Below are 25,499 nucleotides of genomic sequence, written 5' to 3' on the forward strand. Positions count from 1 at the left end.
CCTGGTCTCTAGTAAGGAGAGTGGTGTAGATGCAGCTGGGAAGGTTAAGCAAGAAGCAAACCATGTAGGTTTGGAGGCCAACTTAAAAGCTTCTGTGTTGTCCCCTTTTTGTGTGAGAACAATGGAAGTTATTGAATGGTTTTAACCAGAAAATGATGAGAAATTCGAGGACATATACTAAGGGGAACAAAAGGAGATGCAGAAGACTGATAGCATTCCACAAGTAGGGGTGATATCTTTGGGTAGTGGGATGACAGTGAATAGGAAGAAATGTAAAGAACTTTAAGAGATATTTATGAAATAAAATAAACAGGATTTGATAAGACTTGCATATGTGAGGTAAGGAAAAGAGAAAAGCTAAGGATGACTCCCAGGCTTTTTTAGCCTAAAGAAGTGCTGGAAGCTACTATGATTCTGAGTTTTGGAACACAGAGAACTAGGAATGAGGAGAAGGTAAGTGTGGTCTTAATTCTCATGAGTTTGAGATGCCTGGGAGACAATCAGAGATGCTGAGCAAATAGTTGGATATGCAGGTCTGGTGCTCAGAGGAGAGGTGCAAATGAAAATTTGAGATTGGTTAACATGAAGACAGTACTTGAAACCTGTATGAATATGATCACCGATGTACAATGAAGGATGAGAATCCTTGACTAGGGATAAAGAATACAGTGAGAAAGAGAAAGGGTAGGACTGAGCCCTGAAGAACTCTAACATTTAAATGCCTGGTCAAAGAAGATCAACCAGCAAAGGAGAGGCATCTAAGGAGAGCCAGGAGAGTATAGTGCCATATATATGACTAGAAAAACAAGTATTTCAGCACAGTAAAATTAAACAAGTACTAACTAGCTATGAGACCTCCATCAAGGAAATAAGGGACTTCTCAGTATTAAGGTTCTAGAGATACAAACCCTGACTTCCATCTTTTCTACCAAGGAAAATAATATTTAACTAGAAAGAGTGGCATAAACATAGTTAAAGCACAATATACATGAATAAAAGTAAATAGCTGCTTCAGATGAATTCACATCTCTAGGTCCAGATAAATTGCATACCAGAATGATAAGGATGAGAGTGACAACCCCATGACAATGGTGACAATGACAGCTGTTTGCTGAGAGCCTTCCATGTTAAAGCTTCATGTCCAATCTGCAGGTAACATGAAAAGAACATAAAGGATGCCCGTCTTCCAAGGTTCTACTTCTGCTGAGGTTTGCCTGAACCCGACACACATCCCACAATACTCATACTTGACTCCTTCTCTTCCTATTGTGTCTGCTTGTGTTGACCAGCATCTCTATCCCACAACCAGTTCATTAGAGTTTATCCCTTCCCTCTTGTCTCAGTGATTTTGAACTGGTCACACATTAACCAACCTCTAGCTTTACCTCAGGATTTTGATTTTTGGGTCTGGGCTCGCAGATAACCCAAGACACACAGCCCAGGGGGACCCAGCCCTGTCATGTTCTCAAGGTGGGATAAATATCAATCGATGATGATTATGACAGTAATCACTTTACATTTTTTGATGTTACAAATAATCTTCAAGTAATGACAAAGGCAAGACAAGAGACAAGTAAACTAGGAAGTCCCAGGTTTAGAATAACAAGGACATAGTCTACACTGACTTCATGTGTACATTTCCATCTTTGGATTAAATGATGTAATGTCTCAAACCCAACTCAAAGTCTGTTATAAAATTAATATGCCCTTTCCTGTATTATAATTTTCACAAACCTCAGATCAACTTGCCTCCTTACCATCCTTTTGGCCCACATCACATAATAAGCATCAGGGTTATTTATCAGGAATAAGAAAGAAACAAGCCTGAAAACAGAATTTTCACTTCAATTTAGACATGTTTGCACTAAAGAACCTCATACTCATGATATCATAGACCTCTATCTAGATCAACCTGTTCCTGATTTTTGGTGCAAGAAATACTTCTTCTAGGCTTCCCTGGTGGCACAGTGGTTGAGAATCTGCCTGCCAATGCAGGGGACACGGGTTCGAGCCCTGTTCTGGGAAGATCCCACATGCCGCGGAGCAACTAGGCCCGTGAGCCACAACTGCTGAGCCTGCGCGTCTGGAGCCTGCGCTCCGCAACAACAGAGGCCGCGATAGTGAGAGGCCTGCGCACCACGATGAAGAGTGGCCCCCGCTTGCCACAACTAGAGAAAGCCCTCGCACAGAAACGAAGACCCAACACAGCCAAAAATAAATAAATAAAATAAATTAATTAATTTTTAAAAAAAAAGAAATACTTCTTCAGAACCAGAATGCCGTCCCCAAAACCCATGGCCTAAATAACTAATGGAAGAAACAAAAACTTCTAACTATATTGAAATAACCACACCTTTCGCCAGTGAAGACAATACAACATCTCACATATAGTCCCCCCTTAAGCATCCCTAATAGAACTAATTTTCCAAGGACAGAGAAAGGGTACTCTAGACATTATCAGTGAGAATCATGTTACTTGACAAAATTCTAGAATAGCTGACTTGTAAGTAATTAGAAAATAGTAATTAAAGGACCCACTGCATATTCAGTAAGTCAAATTGAACTAAAAACATTTCTTATTTTAACGCATTTAATAGACCGGTAGATTAAGAATTGTTAGTCTCATGATCAATATGCAAGGGCAAGAGACTAGGATATTTAGGCATATTTATAAGTAGTTTAATAACTGTACTCAAAGATTATTGTTTAGTAGATGGAGCCTGTCTAAAGCAGTCTTTAGTGGCTTGCTCCTGAGTTGGCCTTGGTCCTGTACAATAAGGTCAAGATCTTGCTTACCAAATTTGCAAATAAATCTTGGAGTGATAGCTAATATGTAAAATGCCAAAATCAAAATTCAAAACATATAAGTGGCAACAGGGGCCAAAACTAAAAAAGATAAATTCAGTAGTCGTAAATGTAAGGTCCTAAATTATAAAAAATATTTTAGAGGTTATAATTGACATAGATTGCCATCAGTGCTCATGTACACTTGAGCAATTTTGATAAAAATGTGGCTTCTAAAACAATGTACATAATAGTAACAAATTACCCTGCACTGATCAGAAGAAAATTTAAAGCACTGTATGGTGATCAAGGAACCAACAATTTAGAGCATTAACAAAATTGAACCAGGACCAGACAATGAAGACCCTAAAACCAGGCCATGAGGAATGATCAAAGAAAATGACTAAGTTTAAACTGAAATGAAATTTTTAAAACTCCTGATATTGCAAGAATGTCTTATTTCACGTATTCAAAAGCAGAGGCCATAATTTTGTTATTTATTTTTGATCAGACTAGAGTATGGAATGATGGAGCTATTTCATGGAGATAACTTCAATGGGAAAGAATCATGCCACAGTCTGAAAACATTCTGGAAAAGCTTACTACCTCAGAAAGTGCTCCTCTCAGCTCCATAGGACTAGAATCACAGACTTAACCACTATTTCCTTCTAAATCATCATCTCTGCTCAGCTTAATCTTCTCCATAAACTGCTGGAGTTCTGTAGCTTGTCAACTTGAAGACACAGTTTTAAATTTCAAAAGGCAAGTCACAAATTAGTCACTTTTTGCCCCTGTTAAAAATGCTTTGTTTTAAAAAAAAACCACACAGTTTTTGGTTTATTTTGAATAAAATTCAAACTTACAGAAAATTTACGAGACTATTTACAGTAAGTTCTCATATACCCTTTTCTATTGTCTTTAGGTGTTAATATTTTGTCACATTTGTTTATCTGTGTGTCTTTCCTTTCACCTTAACCATTTAAGAACAAATTGCAGGTATCATGACCAAATAGTTCTGATGTATCTCTTAAGAAAAAAGACATACTCTTACATATCCACTTTACATATTGGTGGAGGGATAAACACAGACCAATGGAACAGAACAGAGAACCCCAAAAGAGACCCACAAGTACACTCAAGTGATTTTTTTTCAGAAAAGATGCAAAAGCAAATTCGATGCAGGATGGAAAGTCTTTTCAACAAATGGTGCTAAAGCAATTGGACAACCATAAACAAAATAATAAATAAATAGAAGGAACCTCAGCCTAAACCTCATAACTTTACATAAAAATTAATGGATTATAGGTTTAAAGGTAAAACATAAAATTATAAAACTTTTAGAAGAAATCATAGGAAAAAGTCTGTGGGACATAGGGCTAAGTGAAGAGTTCTTACACAAAACACTAAAAGTATAATTCATAAAAGAAAAATAATCAATAAATTGAATTTCATCAAAATTTAAAACTTTAGACCTTTTTAAGAAGAAAGAAAGAGAAGCCAACACTGGGAGAAAATATCTGCAAACCATATATCTGACAAAAGACTTGGATCTAGAATATATAAAGAATTCTCTAAACTCAATAGCAGAGAAACAAATAATCCAATTAGAAAATGGGCAAAAAATATGAATAGATGTTTCACTAAAGAGGATATACAGCTGGCAATTAAACACATTAAAAGATGCAACATCATTAGCCATTAGGAAAATATGAATTAAAACCACAATGAGGGGGCTTCCCTGGTGGCGCAGTGGTTAAGAATCCACCTGCCAATGCAGGAGACATGGGTTCGAGCCCTGGTCCGGGAAGATCCCACATGCCACGGAGCAACTAAGCCCGGGTGCCACAACTACTGAGCCTGCGCTTCTAGAGCTCACAAGCCACAATTACTGATCCCGCATGCCACAACTACTGAAGCCCGCATGCCTAGAGCCCCTGCTCTGCAGCAACAGAAGCCACCGCAATGAGAAGCCCGTGCACTGCAACAAAGAGTAGCCCCCGCTCGGCACAACTAGAGAAAGCCTGTGCACAGCAACGAAGACCCAACGTAGCCAAAAAAACAAAAAAAAACAAAAAAAAAACCACAATGAGGGACTTCCCTGGTGGTCCAGTGGTTAAGAATCTACCTTCTAATGCAGAGGACATGGGTTTGATCCTTGGTCAGGGAACTAAGATCCCACATGCCGCAGGGCAACTAAGCCTGCACACCACAACTAGAGAGCCTGTGTGCCACAACTAGAGAGACTGCATGCCACAACGAGAGAGAAGCTCGTGCACCACAACTAGAGAGAAAGCCCGCACACCACAACTAGAGAGCCCGTGCTCTCTGGAGCCCGTGCGCTGCAACTACTGAGCCTGTGCACCACAACTAGAGAAGCCCATGCACTGCAACTAGAGAGAAAACCTGCGCACCACAACTAGAGACCCCACGCACCACAACTAGAAAGCCCATGTGCCACAACTACTGAAGCCTGTGTGCTCTGGAGCCCGCACACTGCAACTACTGAGGCGTCTGTGCACCACAACAAAAGATCCCACGTGCCACAACTAAGACCAGATGCAACCAAATAAATAAACAAAAAAAAACACAATGAGATATCATCATATACCTATCTGAATGGCTAAAATAAAAAAAATATTCAAAATACCAAATGCTGGTGAGGATGTGTAGAAACTGAATCCCTCACACATTGCTGGTAAAAAGGTATAGACCAATCTAGAAAACAGTTTGGCAGTTTCTTATAAAACTATACATACATATCCACAATATAACTACAAATTCAGGAAATTTTAAAATGTCATAATATTACCTAATATATGGTCAGTATTCAAATTTCACCAGTTGTCCCAGTTACTGTCCTTTATAAGGCAATTCTTCCCACTATGGATCCACACATCCTTAACCATTTAGAAACACGTGGTTTTTGCCATGTACACAGGGTACATTTTAACCTGTATTTTATTTTGTTTTTAGATACTTTTGTAACTATGCCACAAAAATGAATAACAGGTAATGTATTTACAAAAGCTGAAGTAGTGAGACTTGCCTTTTCAACTTTTCAGGAGAAAGGAAAAAAAGTAGATTAAAAATGGCTTAAACAGAGTGCTCACTACATATCAAGCACTGTCTTAATCTTCACAATGACTCTGTGAGGTAGGCCATTGCTACTTCATGGATAGGAAACTGAGATTGTATTATACAGATTAATGACTCACCCAAGGTGACAGTTAATATATGATGGGACTTAGTTTCAAACCCAAGGCTGAATGACAGAGATTAAAAGCTCTATCACCCTGCAAGTCAAAGTTTCCATGAATTTAAATTTACATTACTTTAGGAGAAGTCCATATCACTTCAATCAGAGCTTGTTTATTATTTACTTAGACACAGTTTTAACAAGTTTAGTTGCTTGGCTTCCAGATTGATTCCAAGGTTGAAAAGAAGGACAAGATTAAATACAGTATCATCACAGACATATATTTTAAGAAATTGAAAGCAATCTAAACATGCAAAATAGATTAATTGTATATTTATACACTGGACTATATTAAAATATTTTAAATATCATAGAATCTTTGACATTGGAAGATGTCTGATAGAGTTAAATAAAAACTCAGACTATAAAACATACCCATCTTGATGAGAATTACATAAAGTTATACATATAAAACATTCTGACTTACACCAAAATTTTAATAATTACCTTAGATGGTAGGTTTATGGGTGCATTCTATCTTAGATACTTTTCATTGTTTTTCAAATTTCTCCATTGGGCGGCTTGTGGGATCCTAGTTCCCCACCCAGGGATTGAACCCATGCTCCCCTCAGTGGAAGCGCAGAGTCCTAACCACTGGACTGCCAGGGAATTCCCCTTAACCTCTTAGAGACAACGTTATGAATCTCAGTATACTACCCATGCCTGAAATTTTGTATAGCTCAAATTGAGAAGGCATATGAAGAAAAGGGGCAACTAGCAAAAGAACATAGGGAATTGGTAGATTTTGAAGGGAAATTCACAGTTCTACAATTGAGTAAAATAGAATTGTCATAGGATCAGGAGTAAAATACTATGTTTACCTTCTGCTTCTCTGCTCACTGGCTATTGTGACCACGAGCAATTCATCCAAATTCTCTGAGCCTCTGTAAAACAGAAACACTATGAACTACATGGACCAATGACTAATACTGCCTTCAAACATCTCCCCAGTTTGACAAAATTCCTTCCTGGGCACCCAGCTGCTCTCAAGGAGACATAGGAAATATAAAATTAAACCTTTCTCAAAAGAGTTTAGGCTTCTAGGTATTTCATTCACTATTGGACTGGCTTCCTCCATTTAAAGGGATCATGAGAAAGATTTTCTAAAGCACACCCCAGGGTCTAAAGGTAAATCCTTTAGAGGGAGATGGTAGATCCCTGTGAAGTTCACTGGGTTATAAGCCAAGGCAAGGTCATTCATTGAAGAGGAAACAAAAATAGAAGAGATAGTTATTGAGCACATAAAGTTAATCAAGTTTTCCTTTAAACTAAATTATCATTAATTTATTTAGTATTTGGGGGAAGGGGATGAATATCTTAATCTTTGGGGTGAACACTAAAAAAGGTAAATGAATGAGTACATGATTAGTCAAAAACAGAACTGAATGGACTATAGATTTAAAATAAATCACAGTCAAATTAATGCAAGATGTATACACATATTTTTTAAAATAGGCACAAATGGGATATAATTATTTAGTGATATTAAAAATAAGAAAAAATATGAGGAACCAGGCAAGAAAATAGATTTGATTAAAAAATGCAAAATTCAAAACTGTACTGGTGCAAATGAATACCACAAGATTGGTAGGGGGCAGGTTCACTCAGATGCTCATCCCACCAAGTGAATTAACTTGTAAATCTTCAGGAAGTCTTTATTTACCAAGAAGGAATGTACTAAAGTGAGCTATTTTAAAAAGCATTTGAATATTGATTAACACAACAATGTTCAAATGTTGTAAAAAGTATTACGTTTTCAAATCAAAACATTATGCAACACATAAAAACAAAAAATCGATTTCTTGGGAGCTTCAACCTGCCTAATGTAGTATAAAATACTTTCTTTTCTGCAGAATCTTTAAAGCACCTTTTTGAAGTAAATATTAAAAACCTCCAGCTAGCACACAAAAATGAAGTTTCCCACAACAAACAGGTAGGTAGATAGAAGATTGATAGACTTATGGATGAATAACCAAGAGAAAGACTTCTACTTTAACTATAAAGTTTTTAAAAGAAACTGCATACATTGATGCTTAAGGATGCTATCTTTGTAGGATGTTTGTTAGCATTTTTTTTTAAGGAATAAATTTATGTTAGGAAACAGTACAATATCTTGCTTTTATCCTAGGTGAGCAATAAGCAACCATAGGTGGAAAGTGTGTCAGTTCTCCAATAGTATTTTCTATGAATATTTTTGTTAATATAATCCAACCATGTAAATGTTTAGAAAACTAGTGTTTTCTTATATTCAGGATTATATGCTATGACAAAAATTTTTTTTACACCATACTACATTCATTATGGGTTCATTAAATACATTATATGAGATTGTTTTTAAAGGGAGTTTCTACATTTAAGAATGTACCACATTTTTGAAGGGTAAAAATAATATTATAAAGATTAGGAACAAGACAAGGATGCCCACTCTTGCCACTTGTATTCAACATAGTATTGGAGGCCTGGCAGTCCTGTGGTTAGGATTCGCGCTTTCACTGTCGAGGGCGTGGGTTCAATCCCTGATCGGGGAATAAGATCCCACAAGCCATGCAGCATGGCCAAAAAAAACCCAACATAGTATTGGAAGTTCTAGAACAGCAATTAAGCAAGAAAAAGAAAAGGCAATCAAATTGTAAAGAAAGAAGTAAAACTGTCACTATTTGCAGATGACACGCTACTATATACAGAAAACCCTAAAAACTCTACCAAAAAACTGTTAGAAATATACAAATTCAGTAAAGTTGCAGGATACAAAATTAATATGTAGAAATATGGGGTGTTTCTACATATTTGTAACAAACTATCAGAGAGAGAAATTAAAAAACAATCCCATTTACAATTGTATCAAAAAGAATAAAATACTTAGGTATTTAACCAAGGAAGTAAAAGATCTGCACATTGAAAACTGTAAGACAGAACTTCCCTGGCAGTCCAGTGGTTAAGATTCCATGCTTCCACTGCAAGGAGGGTGGGTTCAATCCCTGGTCAGGGAACTAAGATCCCCCATGCCAAGCCATGCCGTGTGGCATGCCCACCACCAAAAAAAGTGTAAGACAAGATTAAAGAAATTCAAGAAGACAGAAATAAATGAAAAGATATTCCGTGCTCATGGATCGGATGAATATTGTTAAAGTGTCCATACTACCTAAGGCAATCTACAGATTCAATGCAATTCTTATCAAAATTCTAGTGACATTTTTAACAGAAATAGAACAAATTCTAAAATTTGTATGGAACCACAAAGACCCTGAATAGCCAAAGCAATCTTGAGAAAGTAGAACAGAGCTGGAGGTATTGGGATCCCTGATTTCAAACTATACTACAAAGCTATAGTAATCAAAACAGTATGGGATTGGTATAAAAACAGACACACTGATCAATGGAACAGAATAGAGAGTCCAGAAATAAACCCACACATATATGGGCAATTGATTTATGACAAAGGAGCCAAGAACATACAATGGGGAAAAGGACAGTCTCTTTAATAAATTGTGTTGAAAAACTGGGCAGCCACATGCAAAAGAATGAAACTAGACCATTATCTTACACAAAAATTAACACAAAGTGGATTAAAGACTTGAATGTAAGACCTGAAATCATAAAATTCCTAAAAGAAACATAGGCAGTAACCTCCTTGGCATCAGTCTTAGCAATGTTTTTTTTTAGATCTGACTCCAAAGGCAAAAGAAACAAGCAAAATAAATAAGACTACATCAAACTAAAAAGCTTCTGCACAGCAAAGGAAACTATCAACAAAATGAAAAGGTAACCTATGGAATGGGAGAAGATATTAACAAATCATATATCTGGTAAGAGGTTAATATCCAAAATATACAAAGAATTTACACAACTCAACAACAACAAAACAAGCATTTAAAAAACAGGCAGAGGAGAGGAGGAGCTTCAAGATGGTAGAGGAGTAAGACGTGGAGATCACCTTCCTCCCCACAAATACATCAGAAATACATCTACACGTGGAACAACTCCTACAGAACAGCTATTGAATGCTGGCAGAAGACCTCAGACCTCCCAAAAGGCAAGAAACTCCCCACGTACCTGGGTAGGGCAAAAGAAAAAACAGAGACAAAAGAATAGGGACAGGACCTGCACCAGTGGGAGGGAGCTGTGAAGGAGGAAAGGTTTCCACACACTAGGAAGCCCCTTCGTGGGCGGAGACTGCGGGTGGCAGAGGGAGGAAGCTTCGGAGCCACAGAGGAGAGCGCAGCAACAGGGGTGTGGAGGGCAAAGCGGAGAGATTCCCACACAGAGGATTGGTGCCGACCAGCTCTCAACAGCCCGAGAGGCTTGTCTGCTCACCCGCCAGGACGGGTCGGGGCTGGGAGCTGAGGCTCGGGCGTCGGAGGTCGGATCCCAGGGAGAGGACTGGGGTTGGCTGCATGAACACAGCCTGAAGGGGGCTAGTGCGCCACAGCTAGCCAGGAGGGAGTCCGGGAAAAAGTCTGGAGCTGCCAAAGAGACAGGAGACTTTTTCTTGCCTCTTTGTTTCCTGGTGCGAGAGGAGAGGGGATTAAGAGGGCCCTTAAAGGAGCTCCAGAGAGGGGTGTGAGCCGTGGCTATCAGCACAGACCCCAGAGACGGGTATGAAACGCTAAGGCTGTTGCTGCAGCCACCAAGAAGCCTGTGTGCGAGCACAGGTCACTATCCACACCGCCCCTCCCGGGAGCCTGTGCAGCCCGCCACTGCCAGAGTCCCGAGATCCAGGGACAACTTCCCTGGGAGAACACACGGCGCGCCTCAGGCTGTTGCAACGTCATGCTGGCTTCTGCCACTGCAGGCTCGACCCGCACTCCGTACCCCTCCTTCCCCCGAGCCTGAGTGAGCCAGAGGCCCCGAATCAGCTGCTCCTTTAACCCCGTCCTGTCAGCGAAGAACAGACGCCCTCAGGCAACGTACACACAGGCGGGGCCAAATCCAAAGCTGAACCCCAGGAGCTGTGCAAACAGAGAAGAGAAAGGGAAATCCCTCCCAGCAGCCTCAGGAGCAGCAGATTAAATCTCCACAATCAACTTGATTTTTCCTGCATCTGTGGAATACCTAAATAAACAACGAATCATCCCAAACTGAGGAGGTGGACTTTGGGAGAAACGATATATAAATATCTTTTCCCTTTTTCTCTTTTTGTGTGTATGTGTATGCTTCTGTGTGTGATTTTTGTATGTATAGCTTTGCTTTTACCATTTGTCCTAGGGTTCTGTCTGTCCCTTTTGCTTTGTTTTGTTTTGTATAGTTTTTAGTGCTTGTTATCATTGGTGGATTTGTTTTTTGGTTTGGTTGTTCTCTTCTTTCTTTCTTTTTTTCTTTTATTACTTAAAAAATTTTTTTTAATAATTATTTTTTATTTTAATAACTTTATTTTATTTTATCTTCTTCTTTCTTTCTTTCTTTTTTTCCCCTCCCTTTTATTCTGAGCCGTGTGATGACAGACTCTTGGTGCTCCAGCCAGGTGTCAGGGCTGTGCCTCTGAGGTGGGAAAGCCAAGTTCAGGACATTGGTCCACAACAGACCTCCCAGCTCCACGTAATATCAAACGGCAAAACTCTCCCAGAGATCTCCATCTCAATGCCAAGACCCAGCTCCACTCAACGACCAGCAAGCTACAGTGCTGGACACCCTATGCCAAACAACTAGCAAGACAGGAACACAGCCCCATCCATTAGCAGAGAGGCTGCCTAAAATCATAATAAGGCCACAGACACCCCAAAATACACCACCAAACGTGGACGAGCCCATCAGAAAGACAAGATCCAGCCTCATCCACTAGAACACAGGCACTAGTCTCCTCCACCAGGAAGTCCACACAACCCACTGAACAAATATTAGCCACCGGGGGCAGACACCAAAAACAACGGGAACTACGAACCTGCAGCCTGCGAAAAGGAGACACCAAACACAGTAAGCTAAGCAAAATGAGAAGACAGAGAAACACACAGCCGATGAAGGAGCAAGGTAAAATCCCACCAGACCAAACAAATGAAGAGGAAATAGGCAGTCTACCTGAAAAAGAATTCACAATAATGATTGTAAAGATGATCCAAAATCTTGGAAATAGAATGGAGACAATACAAGAAATGTTTAACAAGGACCTAGAAGAACTACAGAGCAAACAAACAGTGAGCAAACAAACACAATAAATGAAATAAAAAATTCTCTAGAAGGGATCCATAGCAGAATAACTGAGGCAGAAGAACGGATAAGTGACCTAGAAGATAAAATAGTGGAAATAACTACTGCAGAGCACAATAAAGAAAAAAGAATGAAAAGAATTGAGGACAGTCTCAGAGACCTCTGGGACAACATTCAATGCACCAACATTCGAATTATAGGGGTCCCAGAAGAAGAAGAGAAAAAGAAAGGGACTAAGAAAATATTTTAAGAGATTATAGTTGAAAACTTCCCTAATATGGGTAAGGAAATGTCAATCAAGTCCAGGAAGTGCAGAGAGTCCCATACAGGATATATCCAAGAAGAAACACACCAAGACACAGATTAATCAAACTATCAAAAATTAAATACAAAGAAAAAATATTAAAAGCAGCAAGGGAAAAACAACAAATAACACACAAGGGAATCCCCATAAGGTTAACAGCTGATCTTTCAGCAGAAACTCTGCAAGCCAGAAGGGAGTGGCAGGACATATTTAAAGTGATGAAGGGGAAAAACCTACAACCAATATTACTCTACCCAGCAAGGATCTCATTCAGATTTGATGGAGAAATTAAAACCTTTACAGACAAGCAAAAGCTAAGAGAATTCAGCACCACCAAACCAGCTTTATAACAAATGCTAAAGGAACTTCTCTAAGCAGGAAACACAAGAGAAGGAGAAGACCTACAATAACAAACCCAAAACAATTAAGAAAATGGTAATAGGAACATGCATACCCATAATTACCTTAAATATAAATGGATTAAATGCTGCAACCAAAAGACATAGACTGGCTGAATGGATACAAAAACAAGACCCGTATATATGCTGTCTACAAGAGACCCACTTCAGACCTAGGGACACATACAGACTGAAAGTGAGGGGATGGAAAAAGATATTTCATGCAAATGGAAATCAAAAGAAAGCTGGAGGTGGCACAGTGGTTAAGAATCCGCCTGGCAATGCAGGGGACATGGGTTCGAGCCCTGGTCCAGGAAGATCCCAAATGCCATGGAGCAACTAAGCCAGTGAGCCACAACTACTGAGCCTGCGCTCTGGAGCCCACCTGTGCGCCTAGAGACCGTGCCCTGCAGCAAGAGAAGCCACCGCAATCAGAAGCCCGCGCACTGCAATAAAGAGTAGCCCCCGCTCGCCACAACTAGAGAAAGCCCGCACACAGCAACAAAGACCCAACGCAGCCAAAAATAAAAATAAAAATAAATTAAATAAAAAAAAAAAGAAAGCTGGAGTAGCAATTCTCATATCAGACAAAATAGACTTTAAAACAAAGACTATTATAAGAGACAAAGAAGGACAGTACATAATGATCAAGGGATCAGTCCAAGAAGAAGATATAACAATTGTAAATATTTATGCACTCAACATAGGAGCACCTCAATACATATGGCAAATACTAACAGCCATAATAGGGGAAATCGACAGTAACACAATCATAGTAGCGGACTTTAACACCCCACTTTCACCAATGGACAGATCATCCAAAATGAAATTAAATAAGGAAACACAAGCTTTAAATGATACATTAAACAAGATGGACTTAATTGATATTTATAGAACATTCCATCCAAAAACAACAGAATACACTTTCTTCTCAAGTGCTCATGGAACATTCTCCAGGATAGATCATATCTTGGGTCACAAATCAAGCCTTGGTAAATTTAAGAAAATTGAAATTGTATCAAGTATCTTTTCCTACCACAACGCTACAAGACTAGATATCAATTACAGGAAAAATTCTGTAAAAAATACATACACATGGAGGCTAAACAATACACTACTTAGTAACCAAGAGATCACTGAAGAAATCAAAGAGGAAATCAAAAAATACCTACACACAAATGACAATGAAAACACGACAACCCAAAACCTATGGGATGCAGCAAAAGCAGTTCTAAGAGGCAAGTTTATAGCAATACAATCCTACCTCAAGAAACAAGAAACATCTCAAACAAACAACCTAACCTTACACCTAAAGCAATTAGAGAAAGAAGAACAAAAAAGCCCCAAAGTTAGCATAAGGAAAGAAATCATTAAGATCAGATCAGAAATAAATGAAAAAGAAATGAAGGAAACAATAGCAAAGATCAATAAAACTAAAAGCTGGTTCTTTGAGAAGATAAACAAAATTGATAAGCCATTAGCCAGATTCATCAAGAAAAAAAGTGAGAAGACTCAAATCAATAGAATTAGAAATGAAAAAAGAGGAGTAACAACTGACACTGCAGAAATACAAAGGATCATGAGAGATTACTACAAGCAACTATATGCCAATAAAATGGACAACTCGGAAGAAATGGACAAATTCTTAGAAATGCACAACCTGCTGAGACTGAACCAGGAAGAAATAGAAAATATGAACAGACCAATCACAAGCACTGAAATTGAAACTGTGATTAAAAATCTTCCAACAAACAAAAGCCCAGGACCAGATGGCTTCACAGGCGAATTCTAGCAAACATTTAGAGAAGAGCTAACACCTATCCTTCTCAAACTCTTCCAAAATATAGCAGAGGGAGGGACACTCCCAAACTCATTCTACGAGGCCACCATCACCCTGATACCAAAACTAGACAAAGATGTCACAAAGAAAGAAAACTACAAGCCAATATCACTGATGAACATAGATGCAAAAATCCTCAACAAAATACTAGCAAACAGAATCCAACAGCACATTAAAAGGATCATACAGCATGATCAAGTGGGGTTTATCCCAGCAATGCAAGGATTCTTCAATATATGCAAATCAATCAATGTGATACATCATATTAATAAACTGAAGGAGAAAAACCATATGATCATCTCAATAGATGCAGAGAAAGCTTTTGACAAAATTCAACACCCATTTATGATAAAAACCCTCCAGAAAGTAGGCATAGAGGGAACTCACCTCGACATAACAAAGACCATATATGACAAACCCACAGCCAACATAGTCCTCAATGGTGAAAAACTGAAACCATTTCCACTAAGATCAGGAACAAGACAAGGTTGTCCACTCTCACCACTATTATTCAACATAGTTTTGGAAGTTTTAGCCACAGCAATCAGTGAAGAAAAAGAAATAAAACGAATCCAAATCAGAAAAGAAGAATTAAAGCTGTCACTGTTTGCAGATGACATGATACTATACATAGAGAATCCTAAAGATGCTACCAGAAAACTACTAGAGCTAATGAATGAATCTGGTAGAGCAGCGGGATACAAAATTAATGCACAGAAATCTCTTGCATTCCTATACAGTAATGATGAAAAATCTGAAAGTGAAATTAAGAAAATACTCCCATTTACCATTGCAACAAAAAGAATAAAATATCTAGGAATAAACCTACCTAAGGAGACAAAAGACCTGTATGCAAAAAATTATAAGATACTGATGAAAGAAATTAAAGATGGTACAAACAGATGGAGAGATATACCATGTTCTTGGATTGGAAGAATCAACATTGTGAAAATGACTATACTACCCAAAGCAATCTAAAGATGCAATGCAATCCCTATCAAACTACCAATGGCATTTTTCACAGAACTAGAACAAAAAATTTCACAATTTATATGGAAACACAAAAGACCCCGAATAGCCAAAGCAATGCTGAGAAAGAAAAACGGAGCTGGAGGAATCAGGCTCCCTGACTTCAGACTATACTACAAAGCTACAGTAATCAAGACAGCATGCTACTGGCACAAAAACAGAAATATAGATCAATGGAACAAGAAGAAAGTGCAGAGATAAACACACGCACATATGGTCACGTTATCTTTGATAAAGGAGGGAAGAATATACAATGGAGAAAAGACATCCTCTTCAATAAGTGGTGCTGGGAAAACTGCACAGCTACATGTAAAAGAATGAAATTAGAAAACTTCCTAACACCATACACAAAAATAAACTCAAAATGGATTAAAGAGCAAAATGTAAGGCCAGACACTATAAAAGTCTTAGAGGGAAACATAGGCAGAACACTCTATGACATAAATCACAGCAAATCCTTTTTGACCCACCTCCTAGAGAAATGGAAATAAAAACAAAAATAAACAAATGGGACCTAATGAAACTTAAAAGCTTTTGCACAGCAAACAAAACCATAAAGAATACGAAAAGACAACCCTCAGAATGGGAGAAAACATTTGCAAATGAAGCAACTGACAAAGGATTAATCTCCAAAATTTACAAGCAGCTCATGCAGCTCAATATCAAAAAAACAAACAACCCAATCCAAAAATGGGCAGAAGACTTAAATAGACACTTCTCCAAAGAAGATAAACAGATTGCCAACAAACACACGAAAGAATTCTCAACATCATTAATCATTAGAGCAATGCAAATCAAAACTACAATGAGATATCATCTCACACTGGTCAGAATGGCCTTCATCAAAAAATCTACAAACAATAAATGCTGGAGAAGGTGTGGAGAAAAGGGAACCCTCTTGCACTGTTGGTGGGAATGTAAATTGATACAGCCACTATGGAGAACAGTATGGAGGTTCCTTAAAAAGCTAAAAATAGAACTACCATAGAACCCAGCAATCCCACTACTGGGCATATACCCTGAGAAAACCATAATTCAAAAACAGTCATGTACCAAAATGTTCATTGCAGCTCTATTTACAATAGCCAGGACATGGAAGCAACCTAAGTGTCCATCAACAGATGAATGGATAAAGATGTGGCACATATATACAATGGAATATTACTCAGCCATAAAAAGAAATGAAATTGAGTTATTTGTAGTGAGGTGGATGGACCTAGTGCCTGTCATAGAGTGAAGGAAGTCAGAAAGAGAAAAACAAATACTGTATGCTAACACATACATATGGCATCTAAAAAACAACAAAAAAAAAATGGTCATGAAGAACCTAGGGGCAAGACGGGAATAAAGACGAGATCTACTAGAGAATGGACTTGAGGATACGGGGAGGGGGAAGAGTAAGCTGGCACAATGTGAGAGAGTGGCATGGACATACATACACTACCAAATGTAAAACCGATAGCTAGTGGGAAGCAGCCGCATAGCACAGGGAGATCAGCTCGGTGCTTTGTGACCACCTAGAGGGGTGGGATAGGGAGGGTGCGAGGGAGGGAGATGCAAGAGGGAAGAGACATGGAGCTATATGTATATGTATAACTGATTCACTTTGTTATAAAGCAGAAACTAACACACCGTTGTAAAGCAATTATACTCCAATGAAGATGTTTTAAAAAAAAAAAAAAAAAACAGGCAGAGGATCTGAATATATATTTTTTCAAAGAAGACATCCAGACGGCCAAGGGGCACATTAAAAGATGCTCAACATCACTATCAGGGAAATGAAAATAAAAAGACATATGAATTATCACCTCAAAACTGTTAGAATGGCTTTGATCAAAAAGACAAGAAATAACAAGTGTTGGAGAGGATGTGGAGAAAAGGAAATACTTGTTCACTGTTGGTGGGAATGTTAAATTGGTGCAGCCAATCTGGAAGACATTATGGAGGTTCCTCAAAAGGTTAAGAATAGCACTGCCAGACTTCCCTGGTGGCGCAATGGTTAAGAATCCGCCTGTCAATGCAGGGGACATGGGTTCGAGCCCTGGTCCGGGAAGATTCCACATGCCGCGGAGCAACTAAGCCCGTGCACCACAACTACTGAACCTGTGCTTCTAGAGCCCGTGAGCCACAACTACTGAGCCCGTGTGCCACAAGTACTGAAGCCCACGTCCCTGGAGCCCATGCTCTGCAACAAGAGAAGCCACCGCAATGAGAATCCCATGCACCGCAATGAAGAGTAGCCCCCAGTCGCTGCAACTAGAGAAAGCCCACACGCAGTAACGAAGACCCAATGCAGCCAAAAAGAAAGAGAGAGAGGGATGGGGGGGGGGGAGAGAGAGAGAAGGAAAGAAAGAAAGGAAGGAAGGAAGGAAGAAAGACAGACAGACACTGCCATATGATCCAGCTATTCAACTTCTGGGTATTTATCTGAAGAATATGAAAACAAATTAAAAAGATATATGCAATCCTAGCTGCAAATTCTCTTTCTCAGAATTATATTAGCAGTTTGTTTCACCATTATATTCATTTGTGTTATAGCTATTTAAATACATATTTTATTTTCCTTAAGAGGTTCTAGTTCCTTAAAGTGACATGACTTATTCAAAAAAAAAAAAAAAGATATATGCACTTCTATGTTCATTTCAGTAAATAATATTCAGCATTATTTACTATAGCCAAGATATCGAAACAACCTAAGTGTCCATCAGTAAGTGAACGGATAAAGAAGATGTGTTACATATATGCAGTGGAATACTGGCCATAAAAGACATGGCATCTAAGACATGGACGGACCTTGAGGGTATTTTGTTAAGTGAAAGACAAATACCACATGTTTTCACTTACACATGGAATCTAAAAAAAAACAAGCAAAACAAAACAAAAACTCATCAATACAGAGAACAAATTGGTGCTTACCAGAAGACAATGGGATTGGTGGGGGAAGGCAAAATGGGTGAAGGGGATCAACTGTATGGTGATGAATGGTAATTAGACTTATGGTGGTGATTACTTTTGTAGCATATACAAATATCAGTTTACAACGTTGTACACCTGAGATTTATGTGGTGTTATATACCAATCTTACCTCAATAAATAAAAAAAGTACCATACTTTTTGCAGAAGCTGATGAGTAGATCCTAAAATCTACATGGAAATGCAAAAGACCTATAACAACCAAAACAGTTTTGACAAAGAACAAAGTTGAAGGACTTTCTTATGGATTCCAATACTCACCATAAAGTTACAATTATCAAGACAGTGTAGTATTGGCATAAGGACAGATATAGATGAATAGAACAGAATTCAGAGTCCTAAAATAAATCCTTTTACTATGGTCAACAGATTGTTATCAAAGGTGCCAATGCAATTCTTTGGGGAAAGGCAAGCCAGGTGCTGGATATCTACATGCAAGCGCTATACTTCATACCATACACAAATTAACCTTAAACAGATCATCGACTTAAATGGAAAAGAAAAAACGATAAAACTTAAAATATAGAAAATATGACGTTAGGCAAAGATTTCTTAGACAAGACACCAAAAGCACAGTCCCATGAAAGGAAAAAAAAAAAAGATAAAATGGACCTCATCAAAATTCAAAACTTTTGTACTTTACACGACACCATGAAGAAAATGCAAAGAATGTGCTAAAACAAAACATATTCTCTACCAAAAGGGTGGTATATGAACCCTGGGGAAGGGGAAATGGTTTCTGAACATGAACACCTCCAAGGGTCTGTGAGGTCAAAAATATTTTCATAAAAATACTAAGACATTTTTACTTACCTTACCATGTTATTTGCAGTGTTGGTGTCTTAGCATGAATCAAGGTAGTGGCACCAAACATACCAGTATTTATATCATGCACCCAAGTGCCAGAGGGGAGAAAACAGCTTTACCCGTTGATCGGTGAAATCTTTAATTGTATTAAAATTTAATCCTTAAGTACAAGTCTTTTTGATATTCTGTATAATGATACGGAAATAACGCACAAAGCACTTACAAGGTGCAATGACTGTCTCAAGGAAATGTACTTGTGCAACTATAAGTTTTGAGCTCAATCGGCTGTTTGCTTTTTATCGCACTGCCATTTTTGCTTGAAAGAACTGATGAACCATGTTTATTCAGACTTACTTCAAGGAAACAACCAACTATTTGTTGCAATGATAAAATCTGAGGTCTTAAGCAAAAATTAGAATTTTGAAAAAGCTGTGATCTTCTCAATCAATGGTCATATTAACAGATATGATTGATATATTTTTTAAATGTGTCAACATTTGGAACATCTACATAACTCATGCTACCATTTTCCAACTGACCATTAAACAATGTTACAAAATAATGCATGGGTAAAAGATCCATTCAAAGTGGAAGATAGACAAATGGGATTTTACTGTGACAGTGCACAAAAAGTCTGACATGGTTTCAGATTGCAGATTACCATTTGCCGAGTTTGGTGTATTATCAAAGAATATCCACAAATATCTTTTTTTTTTGAGGTTACTAATATTCCCTTTTCCAACTACACTATCTACGTGAAACTAGATTGCCTTCATATCCTTTAACCAAAACAACCTATCACAACAGATTGAATGCAGATGGTTATAAGAACCCAGCTGTCATCCATTAAGCCAGATATTAAAGAGATCTGTAAAGATGCCAAACAGTGCCACTAACCTCGCTGAAACATTTATTTTCCACTAAAAATATTATTAATGTAATGAGTTTAATATTCTATCTGGAAACATAAAAAGTTGGTATAGAGTAATACTAAACAAACATTCATGAACTTTTCAAAAAGGTCAGAAAAACGATTTAAAACTTAAAGGTCTTAAAGACTACCAAATAACCTAGGTAATCATATACAAGTTATTCAAGTGATTTGCTAATATTACAAATATTGTTAAGTTTTCTTCTAAACAGAAGGATGATCATCAGCTGATTATTCTTTATAAGGATTATTTTAAAAGGTACTTTTAATTTAGAATTTCTCATTGTCTGTAGTATTTGTACTTCTTGGAGACAATGTCTCAGATGTTCCTACAAAAATTGATGCTAGTGAAGACTTAATAACCCTTTAGGTTCTATATTCTAAAAGGAGGGGAAAAAATTATTACAGATTTTCCCGACAAAATTTTAGAGAGACTGAAGAGACCTGCCAGATGTAAACATAATTGGTAAGTTTGTACTGAATACACAGTAATAGTAAAGGTAACAGGCTGTCCCAAGCACTTTGTGTATTAATGCTTAATCTTCACAATCCATAGATGAGAGGCTAAATAATTTGTCTAAAACCATGTATCAACCTGCAGAATCATCAAAACTAGGCTATCTAGCCCAAGAAACTAGGCTTGGTTGTTTTAAATGCTTTTAGTATCCTAGGAAAGATGCATTTACCCCTTCTTCTGTATCTACTGCAGCAGCCCTTTAAGTTTCTACTGGTAGCATTACACAATATTGCCAGAAAATATAGTCCTTACATACTTATTAAAATCTTGTTCCTACAAAATGCCCTGAAAACAGAACATCTTATACCTAGTTTATTAGAAAGGTCAGGTTCTTACCTGGTTTCAGTGGAAAACCATTTGGTTACACTCTTCACCTGTTTTTCCTCAGTTATTACGAGGGGAAGACCAGTCAGTTTTCAGGTTTTATCTAGACATGGAACCACTAGGTGTCAACACACATGGAGAAAGAACCACTTGCAATACACTTAACTTCCACACAAGTATTTAAAAGTAGCTTTAGAAGCTACTTTTTAGCTTTTCTGTTCTGGACAGAAGAGACAATTTACTGTAGGTAGCTATAGACTAAAAACTGACCTAGATATTTCAAAACAATACTGAGCAAAAGTAGCCAGATATAATTTTTACTGAGTGCTTCCATTTTTAAGAGTATAAAAACAGACAAAACAATCTGTGGTATTAAAAGTTGGTGGTGGGACTTCCCTGGTGGTCCAGTGGTTAAGACTTTGCGCTTCCAATGCAGGGGGCACGGGTTCAATCCCTGGTAGGGGAACTAAGATCCCACATGCTACGTGGCATGGCCAGGAAAAAAAAAAAAGTTGGTAGTAGTGGCAAGTAGGAACAAGGGGACTTACAGGATTCTAGCAACTTTTCTTGATCTGTGCTCTGATTATTTAGGCTATTGTTCACAATTTCAGTGTCATATACCATTATTTTGCCCATTTAGACAGACATGCCATTTCCTCCCTCACATCTTGTGTATTTTCTTCCTCTCCATAACCTCCTTAGAATGGCTATAATTCATTAACGTCTCCTCCGTATTCACTCCCCTGCCCGTTCATCTTATATTCTGCAATGGTATATCCTTCACCAATCTATAAAGAATTCTTATTACACAGGAAATTGCATGGTATAGTGTAATGCAAGTTTGCCAGTCAAGTACCTAATAAAATACACACATTTATCTTCCTCATTTCGGGGTGAGCGACAGTGCAGTCACTCCCATTTCTCAGCCTCAGGATTGGACAATCGCTGTTGGGGTGATGCAGGCTGTAACACACATTTTCAGGTCTCTGTATCTTCTTTTAGTCTCTTGATATAACTCATTTCCATTCCCCATCTTTTTTCAGAACTGTACTGCCTAATTAGAAAATTATATTGCATATTAAGTGGTATCGTGGAATGAGTACTTTATTCATATTTCTATTACGTTTTATAGTACACGTATTTACATGTATTCTGGGCCACACCTTTTCTACAAATATCACAACCTCCAGAGAGGGTTTATTCTTTGAGTAGCAGCCCTAAAGGGTTCCTATAAAGTTATAATTCACTGAAGATTGTAATTAATACTTGCTAAGCATGCAACAGGTATGGGACGTATTTGGCAATATATCCTTAGAACCCTGATACCTTATTTGAGGGTAACTTTTCCATTTAAAAATGTCTGTTAACCAGTTAACTAGCTTTGTGTCTGGTTGCTAGCATGGTGTGAAAATCCTGCTGTGTGAACACTCGATAAAATAGCTTTGTAAGTTGATTAACATTTGAAATAAAGATAAAATAGGTTTGTAAAGTTAAACCCAACATATAGGATCACCATCTGGTATCTTTCTCCTATCCACTTTTTTAAGTGCAAAATAATGGGTTATCTCCTACATGTCTTCCAGGGTGTTATGAGAGTTAAATGTTATCATGTCTGCCTCTCGACAAAATTTTAATTAGACACACAAGTAGGAGAAAACCACGTTTAATTGAAAAATAAAGCAATACATCTCAAATAAGACTGTTTAACAACATAAACTGTAATTTGTTGACGCCTGTAAGTGGTATTCTGAAATTTAGGTAGAGCATCAATACAGTTTCCTCCCTTATCCTGACTCAGCTATATGCATATTAAAAACAAGGACTGTCTCATGAATTTAAACTGTGTATCTGTAAAGCCAATCCCTATTCCTAATCCACTGACAAAAGGATGGGAGGTTTTAAACAAACATTTCCATACTGAGGAGCTCCCAGATAAAAGCAAATAAAGTCAATATTTTCCTTATGAAAAAAACTTATATGAAAGACACACCAGACTATAAATGATATATAACTAACCCACAAACTTCAAAACACAATTTCAAGATGATCTCTACAATTTTCCTTTAAAGAAGTTCTCAAATCTCAGAATGGTTTAACTTGACATACTGGAAGTCCTAAATTTTGAAAGAAAGTACTAAAGTTATTGCTTAAACTGGAAAAACCTATGGTCAAAAGTCTTTTTAAAAAAGAGTTCGTTAAACAGCTATTCTTACAATTACACTCATGTAACCGCAGAGCAATGTTCAAGCACATAGTAAACATCACTCTTTCGAATGACACAACCAAGGCATATGTTAAGATGTATGGCTTTTTTGGTGATTGTTATTACTACCCATAAATTACTGCTTGACTGAAAAAGGTTTTTACAAAACTCCACTTCCAAAATTAACATTTTTATTAAATCAAGTTAAAAAAATGTTCACTGTAGAAAAGTCAACAAGGATTTTAACAAAACCAAAATATACCTTTTTATACAATATATGTATATATTAGCAGCAAACTACTTCTGAGATTTTCTTTTATGTTCTTTTAAGTTATTTATTTTAAAGAAAGCATCAACAATGTATTAGTATGGAATGTCAGCTAATCCACTCTTTATCTTTTATTCTGTGATTTGGGCCTTCTAGTACAAATTACTTTATGATTCTCATTAATGAATACTAAGAACAAACCCAGTTTTTGACTAAAATGTTAATGAAACAGAGTGGCTGGTAGAATCCATCTCACTACTACAGTCCCACATTACCTTTAAGATAACAAATGAGCACCATATAAACAGGTAATTGTGTAGGTGTGTAAACTCATTTTTAAGGTGTAATAGTAGCCAAGTAGATGACTTAGCATTTGACTGTTACTTTAAAAATTTGGTGACATACAAAATTTTAATCAAATCAGATAAATACTTCGATCCCATATTGCTTGTGCATTTTTAAAATCTTAATAGAAGTTCTGTATATAACCTGACAAACTGCATGCATATATGTGTATATACACATACAAAAGTGTATGTATATATGCATATACATCTTTAGATTTGAACGAATTTCTAAACTGAGATGAAGTCAAACCTCTCATTTAAATATATATATAGAATGTAATATCACCAACTGAAAGTTTCTAATAAAAGTTTCGTCTTAGCTAATCATCAATTCTGCTATTGAAAATTCTGAGGCCAAAGAGCTGTAATTCAGCTTACTGTACTTTAGGCTTACAAATTAGTCAGCCAAACAAACAAGATTTGAAATTATCAACTGCCCACCAAAGAAATAAATTTTTCTCTTGATATTTCCTTCTAACAGCAAAAAGGAAGTATCTATAAATGAGCTTTCACTTTTTAAAGAGTCAAGATTAGTAAAGAAATCTCACTAGTCTTCAAAAATACTAAACGTCATATAAATACAATTTTCTTATAATAGTTGAATTCTTCTGCTAGAATCTGTATTTTAAAAAGTTTCCTTTGGATTGTTTCATTTAGCACTTCAAGTCTCCATTCTGCAACTCAAATAACTGGCTCAGATTTGTTAGGTTTATATCAATCACATCTTTCACAATTTGGTACTGTGTTACCTGTGTACAATAATGTCAACGGGAGGAACTGCACCAAATTTCAAAAGCAAGGAAAAACTCAATATGTAATATAAAAAAGATAAGTACAACAGGGATTCCCTTTATCACCATTACATTAATGAAATATAATCCTTTTAATGCTTTTAAAGATAATGTCCTAACTTTTATCTTTTAACTTATCAAGAGAATGAAGTTTTTAGATGGCCCACCTTTATTTTTCAATTAAAAACTAAAACAATAGACTGAATTACTTTTATTAATATACACATCAAGTTACTGAAACGGCGAGTTCATGTAGTTTTCTCCTTAAAGATGGCACTTGCAGGTACAAAGATGCAGAGACGTCTACAGCCTTCAGATGTTTACCTGAAAAGATTCTTCAACAGCAGTTTGATATTGGGTTTCCTCATCTAGCTGAAGATTCTAAAAACAGTAACATTAACATGTCAATAGGAAAAACATACTCAATTACTCAATACTTAGTCCAATACATTACACATCTGGATACACATTACACATACTTGAAACAGTTTATGTTACACCATATACTTCTTTAAAATATAAGCACTAAATACCTGAACTTTTAATTTAAAAAATTCAGTTATAATTATTTAGGAATAATTGACAA

At 37.2% G+C, this 25,499-nt stretch overlaps 2 protein-coding genes across 4 annotated transcripts in view; both read right to left on the bottom strand.

Moving 5' to 3' along the window:
• MEP1B (meprin A subunit beta) overlaps nt 1–24,968 on the bottom strand; it is a 95,916-nt gene extending 70,948 nt beyond the window's left edge. Inside the window, exons 1-2 of the mRNA XM_082354285.1 lie at nt 22,161–24,968; nt 21,317–21,407 (exon numbers count right to left, since the gene is read on the bottom strand). The gene's annotated coding sequence lies outside the window, so the exon portion shown is untranslated. The remainder of the gene's footprint in view (nt 1–21,316; nt 21,408–22,160) is intronic.
• A 141-nt stretch (nt 24,969–25,109) lies between these two features.
• The window catches only part of RNF138 (ring finger protein 138), a 38,297-nt gene continuing 37,907 nt past the window's right edge, over nt 25,110–25,499 (bottom strand). For all 3 annotated transcript variants that reach the window (XM_082354403.1, XM_082354402.1, XM_082354404.1), the window contains one exon: nt 25,110–25,294. In XM_082354403.1, the coding sequence (XP_082210529.1) occupies nt 25,226–25,294 (69 nt within the window). In that variant the 3' untranslated portion in view covers nt 25,110–25,225. The remainder of the gene's footprint in view (nt 25,295–25,499) is intronic.

This window comes from Balaenoptera borealis (genome assembly GCF_965194805.1).
Source record: "Balaenoptera borealis genome assembly, chromosome: 14".
Taxonomy (NCBI): Eukaryota; Metazoa; Chordata; class Mammalia; order Artiodactyla; family Balaenopteridae; genus Balaenoptera; species Balaenoptera borealis.